Here is a 10,391-nt window from a genome sequence, read left to right on the forward strand (position 1 = left end):
ATACTCATTAAGAGGTATATTAACCTTTACAAAACACCCTCACGCTTTGAAATATTTTAAATGTGGTTCTTTTTGCTTTCATAACTCATAAAATGTTTTATCACAACCTTTTGTGTTCAAAATATGGTAAGCAGGATACAAAATTTCACTAATATAATGTTAGACAAGCTATAACTTGTAGAATAACATTTACCATATCAAAGAATTTTTTTTGTCTTTCTTTTCGCTGCACCATTAGATTAATATTATATGAAGATGTTATTTAATAAATAATACCATGAATTTCATACAAAAAAAATACCCATATATAAAGACTTCTATTCTTATTTCTAAAGAAATATATTCATCACTTCCCTTTTTAATTAATTTTGTACCACAAAATTTTATAATTTGAATGGTCTCTAATCAAACTTTTCAACAATTATAATAATAGCATGTCATGTATCAATACTTTCAACATACCTGATAATCAAAGAAGAACTACTATTTTATTACAAGATAAATATACTTAACTCAAACAAAACCATCACAAATATATTATTTACTAATCAAAACACATGTCTAGAAATAATCCTATTGCACTTGAAAATCAATTCATAACCTTGTAGAGCATCAAGGAAGTTTCTAAATTTAGAAACATGAGAAACTCATTTTCAAAAATAAGATAATTTTTAGAAGATAAGTTTAATTGACCATCCATCAATTTTTGATATGAAGATTTTTTTTTTTCAGCACACACATGATCATAAACATGATGTCTAATAATATAATTCATATTAATTTCATGTTATAAAAAATATTTTTAAATTCATAAATCTGATAAAGAAATAGATTTATTATCGGTCATTTTTTTTTCATATAAATATCAAGATAATTATTTATTTATTTATTTTTTTGCAAATGCATAATTTCATAACTCAATAATAGGTTTAGTATGACAAACATTTTATAATTGTTTTCATAAAAATAATTTAAAATATATTCATGATCTAGAACATCTCTATCAATTGAAAGAGTATAAGATATTAAATCATAAATTAATATAATAGCAAAACATTAGCTTTAGACATCACAAAAAATTATTCAATAAGCAGGAATTTCATTCATCCATAATTTCATTTATGATTACCAATAGAAATAAAAACAATTATACACATACATTTTTAGGTTTAGTTGAGACTGATTTAATTATAACACATTAGTTCATAAAAAAAATGTTTTCAGTCTTCCCCTTTATATTGTGTTTAATGTTAGAAAAGAATAAGAGTTTTTCAATCTAAGAATATTAGAAAAATGATTACTCAAATAATACTATTAATAATAAAAATATAAAATAATATAATAATAATTATTAAAGCAATACTAATACTAATACACACACACACACATATATATATATGTATATATATAATATTTTTTATTTCTTCTAATTATTTTGTTTGTCATGAAACTCATTCGCATTTCAAAATATATTTTTCATCTCATAATAACCTTTATTTAATTATGTTAAAAAGATGTATGTCAATTAAAATTTTTATATCTCACATTTGAATATTTCTATTATTTTTTAATATTTTTATTTATTGTATATTTTTTTTACATGAGAATGTTTAATACTCTCAATTTAAGTATTTAATAACACAAACCTTTCGTTTACTAGGTAATATAAAAAAAATCATTTACTTATTATTCTTATTATTAGTTTTTGTTTCATTTGAAAAACTCTTTTGTTTCACTAAAACAATTTTTTGTTATTTCTCGACCACTGAGTATATATGTTGATATTTGAAAAGTTTTCTTAGATCTCTAAGATATTTTTCAACTTATCGTACCCTTAATTATACATTTATTTTCCTTTATGTGATTTCTTTCAATAGTCTCTCAAATTGTTTGTAAACATTTGTTAATTTTTTAATATTTTTATTTCTTGTTTATTTTCATTATGTAGAATACTATTTCGATATATTTTATCTAATTATTTTTTATTTTCTAACTCATTACCAATCATACTGTAATTTTTTCACTATAATTGTATAAATAACTTTTATTTACTACAATATAAAAAATTAATGTAATTGTCATGAATATTTTTTTATCACCATCCAACATAATTAAAGTTCAAAAGATACAAGATCTATGTTAAAATTTTATTATTATGATTATTATTTGTTCTTTGTATCATTTTGATCAAGTAATGTATTATAACTTTTATTAGTGTATAAAAAATAGATTCATTAGAATTTTAAAAGATTGATGTAAACAAACGTTTAAAATATATTTTAATTTGAATATTTGTTTTCCTTTTATATTTTTTAAAAAATATTTTTAAATTTTATCAACTAGGTTTCATTAATGTTTGTAAATTTAATAAATGTGTTAGTTCTCATGAAATATTATTTGGTATTATAATGTAAAATATAAATAATTATAATTTATTTTAAACTTTTATTATGATTATTATTTGTTCTTTGTATCATTTTGATCAAATGATGTATTATAACTTTTATTAGTCTATAAAAAAGAGATTCATTAGAATTTAAAAGATTGAAGTAAACAAACATTTAAAATATATTTTAATTTGAATATTTGTTTTCTTTTTATATTTTTTAAAATATATTATTAAATCTTATCAACTAGGTTTCATTAATGTTTGTAAATTTAATAAATGTGTTGGTTCTCATGAAATTTTATTTGGTATTATAATCTAAAATGTAAACAATTATAATTTATTTTAAACTTTTATTATGATTATTATTTGTTCTTTGTATCATTTTGATCAAATGATGTATTATAACTTTTATTAGTGTATAAAGAAGAGATTCATTAGAATTTAAAAGATTGAAGTAAACAAACATTTAAAATATATTTTAATTTGAATATTTGTTTTTCTTTTATATTTTTAAAAAAATATTTTTAAATTTTATCAACTATGTTTCATTAATATTTGCAAATTTAATAATTGTTTTGGTTCTCATAAAATTTTATTTGGTATTATAATCTAAACTGTAAACAATTATAATTTATTTTAAAGTATTTGATATCGAAGAAACAACCATCATTCTAATATTGAATATTTGATAATATTATGTTTCCTTTATCATAATTTTTTATTATTTTATAAAAAATAATTAAAATTAATATTAAAGTAATAAGAAAATGGGTATGGGTATGGGTACGAGATTATACCCGTTACCCGGTGGGGATGGGGATGAGACAAAAGTTTGATACCCGTTGGGTTTGGGTATGGGGATGGGGATTAATTTTTTTTACGGGGATGGGTATGGGACAGCGAAACCCGTGTCCGCCCTGTTCCGTTGCCATCCCTACTTATAGGTAGCAAAAGGAGGCACAAGAGTAAATTGTAATAAGAAATATAGTCGTTAATCATAAATAATATTAACCTATAAGATTTAAATTTCATAAAAACTTCAGTAACAATAGAACTTTTATTTTAATTATTTATTTTTGGTTAAAATACTCCGTTGGTCCTCGTTTTTGTATCAAAATCTTAATTTGGTCATCATATTTTTATTAGTCTCAATTATGTCCATATTTTTGTAAATCAGTAACAATTAGGTCATTTCCGTTAGTATGGAACTAACACTGTTAAGTAGGTTCACATGTCATCTCCTCGTTTTTTTTTTGAATTTTTGAATTTTTTGAATTTTAATTTTTTTTGAATTTTTTTTAATAAAAATATTTATGCCACGTGTCAATCTAATATGGTGACACGTGTCAATCTAATATGGTGACACATGTCAAATTATTGTATGAATCTCAGTTTGGTCCTCATATTTGTTACTTTGATTTGATTTCAGTCTCAATTGTTTTTTAAAATTTTCAATTTCATGCACTTCAAATTTAGACCAAATTTTACTTTTATATAATGTTACTAATTTAAAAAAATGTGGACCTAATTGAGACTAATAAAAATATAACGACCAAATTGAGATTTTGGTACAAAAATGAGGACCAACGGAGTATTTTAACCATTATTTTTTAAATTATAATAAAATATTTCCAACAGAAAAACCTATTGGCAATGACTTTGTATAACAGTAGAGGCCACTACAAGTGCAAGTTTCTAGTGAATCTGATTTCATTACATGTATCCAGATAATTGAGTGAGAGTGTCTACTATGTTTGGTATTACATGTTATTTGTGTTACAATGACTTGATTAGTATTTGTTAATTTAAATTTATTCACTTTCCCTTTTCTTTTTGTCTCAGTTTTCTTGTTTGTCTTTTCTTTTGTTATGATCACTATAATTTGGAGTGAGCAGATGAGGAGACTTTTTATTGATCCTGATCAGGTGGAGGGAGAGGCTGTTGTTTAGATTAGAGGTTATAAATTGTTTTTAACATCTTTTTAAAAAACTCTGCTGTTTATGTTCCCAATCTACTCTTAGGGTTGTTTTATGCCCGTAGTTATCACGTATACTTCTGTGTATTTGGATAACTATAATAGGTTATCTAGTATACTATTCTATGTTTGTTTGTTTATATTAAAGTATTTAATGTTTTATTTAATATTATTTTCTTCTATTATGTTACAAATTTTTGGCGTTTTATGGTTCTAAATGTTCAAATTACATTGTTATTAAGTTGTAATCGATTGTTCGCTGAAAATTGAATTACATATTGAATTAAATTATGTGTTCGTTTTGCACAAATTGAATTCATAATTCTGTGTTTACTCATGAATGGAAGATTCAATTCTTGGTAGATCTTTGGAATGTGAATATTTAAGAATTTACATAGTCATTGTTTTGTGTTTACAAATAGTCATATTTAAGAACAAAATAAGCAAATCAAAATAATAAAGATGAGTCTAAACGATGAAGCGTGTGCCTTAAAAATGATTTAATTCGATGAATTTAGATTTGAATTTCTTGAAATACAATACACCATTTGAAAAAAAAATATCACAAAGAAAAAAAAATGTAATTTATGTTGTCTTGATAGAAAAAGTGCCTTAAATATCCTAATGAACTTGAATATCTATATTTATAGTTATATCAATTAATACTTAATAAATTATGATGTTTTTGCAATTTAAAACAAAAACAAATATGTTACAAATATAGGGATACTATTCTCATTCCGTATATTATCTATACTTATAATTATATCCTAGTAAAACAAATAATTCTCGTTAAAGTCAATAATTGAGTCAATATCCACATTTTCAGATTTATGTGCTATCATAAGTATATAAGTACGATTACAGGCAAAAGTAATTTTAATTAAAACATAATATTAAAAGCACACCAAAATTTGTGTTTATATTTTGACCATAGAAAAGGGGAGTAAATGAACTGGCAGGAGCCAACCATCCATCGCTCTTATAAACCGAAAACAATCTCATACCAATCTTTGAAAATTTCGAAATATTTTCAATATGAATTGAAAACTCATTCCTCTAAAAATATCTCCCTAATCAGTAACTCTCTTTTTGTCAGAATAGATAACTACAAAATAATCTCCAACTTTTTTATATGAATCACATATAAACCCGGATAATTATTGAGGTTAATTAAACGAGACAAAAAAGAAAAAGAAAAAGAAAATCAAGTCATGTGAATCATATAAAAAGTAAGAAAAATTAAACTCAGCTAAAATAAAATCCCAAAGCCATGTTGTGTTCTTTTTCTCTGGTAAAGGGCATATATACAATAATAATATTATTGGTTGATAAAGTCCGTCACGTTGAAGCACGTTGTGGGGTCACTAAAAATTAATGGAATTCTTGAATTCAGAGTACAAAATAAGAAAAACGAAAGGCAACTTTATCACTTTCTCCTCTTCCACATGTAATTGGAAAATTATTTGATATTTACATCGAGAAAAATAAAACAGAAAAACCGACTCAATAACTCTTTGTAACTTGTACTAGCATGTTATTCATCGGCAAGTCACTTCATTACCCACACTATTGCAAAATGGTCCCTAATAAAAATTCAAATAATTGGTCATCATAAAGCCTTAGAAGGTTGTTAGCCATCAAAATATTCATTCTATTTATTATGTTAGGTCGAATATAACTGAATTTGTCACCGGTTACTTCCATTTCATAAATAGACTTTGCCTATGCATAGTGACCTATATCTAACAAAAAAACCATTAATTCATCATTATCAACAAATTAGGTTCAAATTATTATTTTTCATAACCAAGCTTCAAACTCTACTTTCTCACACCACGTGGTCGCATTATCACCCTAGTTTCCTCCAATTTATTATCCAAAGTATATATATGTGCTTACATTACACCATTTCATACTCACCATATACTTAACTTTTACTACTATATATTTTAACTAATTTTTGAAGAATCGGTTAATATTTAAAAATGTTAAATAAAATTTTGAAGGATTAAAAAAAAAAATGTTTTCCATGGTCACACATATTGGAAAAGTCTAACTATATGAGTTCCCTTGATAGAATGAGTTCCACGAATTTATTAGAAGGCAATGATAATTGATATCAACCCTAGGGGCAAATTAGTAATTCCATAACGGCATTTGTGAAAACGGCCACTGAAATCCAAAATCCCCAAACGCAAAAGCTGACCTACAACAATGGGCCACTTATTATCTCCATCGTCGCTTCTGTGGTCTATTTCCCACTACAACTGTTAATCTTCTTTTTCCAAAATATTTATCGCAAAAACCAAAAATTAAAAATTAAAAATCTTTTACGTTTCTGATATTTTTTTTTCCTATAATCATATATATAATATCTCATACTTTATTACCTTCATTTTTTCTTTTCCTGGCACTTACGTGTGACACACAGATACGAGAACCAAAGCGACTTTTCTGTCGTTTTTATTTTCAACCCAATAAAAAAAAAGTGAAGATTCCATGCCCTAATAATGAAAGAGTTTAATTTATTTATTATATTATATATATATTGTCCGAAAATTTAATTTTATTAAACATATAATAACAAATTACTTTTCTTATCATATTAACCAAGTGATACAATTCATCAAATATCTGTTTTAAAGCATTTCACAGGTGTATATTAATTAAACTCATAATAAAATTAAAAAGATAAACAGCACCCATGTACATCACATGGAATGAAAGTTGCTTCACCTTAATTAAAGTCCATTTTTTTTTTCTCTGCTATGAAATAGAAATAAATTAAACTCCACAAAATAAAAAAATATATAATAACCTGAAGCATCCCATACTCATAAAAACCCTTATATAGTATTCACCCTGTCTTCTATTATTCATTTTTTTTGCTCTAGCTGTAATTGCATAGGGACACAATATCTGTGTAGCTATATGCAGCTAGGAGACTCAAGTGTGTTGGAGATCTCCTCCCATAGCGAGCCCGAGATGGCGGTGGCGGCGGCGGCGGAAGGAGCTGCTCACGGCGGCGAGGACGACGGTGGTGATGATGAGATGATTGGGGTGGATGTGGATGCAAATTCAGGTGAAGGAAATGAAGGTAATAAGATGAGCTTTGGAGGGAACCGGTGGCCCCGCCAAGAAACTTTGGCTCTCTTGAAGATAAGGTCGGATATGGATGCAGTGTTTCGTGATTCAAGTCTTAAAGGTCCACTATGGGAAGAAGTTTCAAGGTAGATAAAACTATATATAATAAATATATACTTTTTATATTTATATAAATATATAACTCAAATTTCAATACATCTTTTCTCTCTATTCATCTCTTTCATTTTTTGCTTTTTCAAGTCACTTCATTCTTTCTTTCATTGCTTCTGAAGAGACTGTAAAGTTCAATATCTCCCTCCGGATCATGCATGCAGATCTCTGAATTGGTTTTCAATTGGTAGTTCAATCAATTAAATATCACTTCCCTTTATTCCAAAACTTTGTTTTTATTTTATTTCATGCACCAAATTGTATCTCAGTATCAGTGAGATAGTAAATACTCTCTCTATATGAACTTGGTCTGCATAATTTACCTCAGTTTTTCATATCTAAGTTTCAGTTTTTGTTTAAAGATAAAGACATGTGTAAAAAATGGATCCGTGTTTGAAATGAATCATCCTGTGACTTTCTCTACCTTTAAGGCCACTCTTCATTCAATTAGGTTCATCGTTTCAATCTTTGTTTAGTTTCTTTTGTCTTATTTGTTAGATTCTTTAGGAAATATTAAACCATCTCTTCTGTTGTTAGTTTAGTACATCGAGGCAAGTACATTTCGTTGTCTGAGATTCTACCTTGTTTATTTGAAAGCATTAGTTCGTTATTTTTTTATTTATATATGATTTTATTTATCTCAAGTATTTTTATTTTTGTATTGGATAATGTTGAATTTTGATTTTTCTTTCTCTTTCTACACATCTGTCTCCAATTTTATGCATAAATGAATGCGCGCAGAAAACTGGCAGGGCTTGGATATCATCGAAGTGCAAAGAAGTGCAAGGAAAAGTTTGAGAACGTGTACAAGTACAACAAGAGAACGAAAGAGAACAAAAGTGGGAAATCACATGGAAAAACCTATAAATTCTTTGATCAATTACAAGCCCTTGAGAATCACCAGTTCACGATCTCTTACCCATCAAAACCACAACCTACTTTGGCAACAACAAACACACTAACGTTGCCAGCTAGACAAAGTGATCATGGTAACAACAACGTTATCTCTTATGTCACACCTTTTCCTTCCACAAACCCTACACACATTTCTCCTTCACCACAACCCAATACCGACACCACCACAGTATCCACAACCAACCGTAGAGACACATCACCACCACAAACCACCGCCACCAACACCAACAATACCAACAACGACAATGTCACATATTCTTTGCCAAACATGAACACCCCTTTCTCAACCACCACCACCACCACCACCTCCACCTCTTCTTCCACAGCTTCTGATGAAGACTTGGAAGAGAGGTACCGGAGGAAGAGAAAGTGGAAGGACTACTTCAGGAGGCTCACTAGGAAGGTCCTCTTGAAACAAGAGGAAATGCAGATGAAGTTCTTGGAAGCCATGGACAAACGAGAGAGGGAAAGAGTGGCACAACAAGACAATTGGAGGATGCAAGAAATGGCAAGGATGAACAGGGAACATGAGATTCTTGTTCAGGAAAGATCAACAGCAGCAGCCAAAGATGCTGCAGTTATTGCATTATTGCAGAAGATGTATGGCCAGCAAAACACCACACAACATGTTCAAGCACAGCCACCAGAACAACAAAATCAAACAACGACGCTACAATCACAGCCTCCAACACTGAACAATAATTTTGAGATCAAGAAATTGAATAATGGTCACCACAGTGCTACAAGTACTAGCACCATTACTGTCACTACTTCTCCCGCGAGTTCTTCTTCTTCTAGATGGCCAAAGGCTGAAGTTCACGCTTTGATAAGGTTGAGGACGAGTCTTGACACTAAGTATCAAGAAAATGGACCAAAAGCTCCGTTGTGGGAAGATATATCGATCGCAATGCAGAGGCTTGGTTATAGCCGGAGTGCAAAGAGATGCAAGGAAAAGTGGGAGAACATCAACAAGTACTTCAAAAAAGTGAGGGAGAACAACAAAGAGAGGCGTGAAAATAGCAAAACATGTCCTTATTTTCACGAGCTTGATGCTATATACAAGGAAAAGAGCTTATCCCAGAACCCCTTTGGCGTGTTCCAGAACATGAAGCCGAACGAGATGATGATGATGGAGCCATTGATGGTGCAACCGGAGCAGCAATGGAGGCCTCCACCTCACTCGGAAGAGGGTATGGAGAAGAACTCTAGCGAAGAATATCAAGAAAAAGAAGAAGAAAACGGTGGTGACGACGATGATGATGATGATGATGATGATCACGTTGTTGTTGAAGAAGATGAAGATGGTGTGGAAGATGAAGCGTGTGAGACTGGGACAAATGATTAAACTGCTTCAGTGGACACAGTTGAAGGAGACAAGATAAGGAATTTTCTGAATGAAGAAATATTAAGTGTTTGTTCAATTTACTTTTTCTTATAGCCTTTATTTTTTTTTTATCATTTTTTTTCAAACTTGAAAATGTGATTACTTATTGAGGAAACAATTCTTGGGTATAGTGATTCAATTTAAATTTTTGTGATGGGGTTGTAACATGTTACTGATAAGAAACAGAAATTGTGATAGATTTGTTGATATTAAAAGCATGACAGAAACACCTGTGCCAGAAAATTCAATTCTTTAATCATGAACCATGAGGATCTAAAGGCATGGGGCATCAGTGGCTTCACATAACATACCCTATCTGAGAGACTTTTGGTGAGCATGGGGTATCATAAAAGGTGATGATTGGGGTAGTGGGTCAGAGTTCTGCCGCCATGAACTAGATTCAGAGATTTAACTCAAAAACACCCACATGGGCCAGCAAAGCAACTCTAGTGGGTGTGTGCAATGTGGTT

General features: G+C 28.8%; 1 protein-coding gene across 1 annotated transcript; it reads left to right on the forward strand.

Annotated features, from left to right (window-relative positions):
* The first annotated feature begins 7,204 nt into the window (after nucleotides 1-7,204).
* Nucleotides 7,205-10,148, forward strand: LOC114182588 (trihelix transcription factor GT-2-like). The gene is made up of 2 exons (XM_028069484.2): nucleotides 7,205-7,597; nucleotides 8,364-10,148. The coding sequence occupies exons 1-2, from the start codon at nucleotides 7,299-7,301 to the stop codon at nucleotides 9,880-9,882; spliced, it is 1,818 nt and encodes a 605-aa protein (XP_027925285.2). The 5' UTR covers nucleotides 7,205-7,298; the 3' UTR covers nucleotides 9,883-10,148.
* The last annotated feature ends 243 nt before the right edge of the window (nucleotides 10,149-10,391 follow it).

This window comes from Vigna unguiculata, chromosome 4 (genome assembly GCF_037176805.1).
Source record: "Vigna unguiculata cultivar grain cowpea cultivar isolate G323 ecotype 2 chromosome 4, ASM3717680v1, whole genome shotgun sequence".
Classification (NCBI taxonomy): domain Eukaryota; kingdom Viridiplantae; phylum Streptophyta; class Magnoliopsida; order Fabales; family Fabaceae; genus Vigna; species Vigna unguiculata.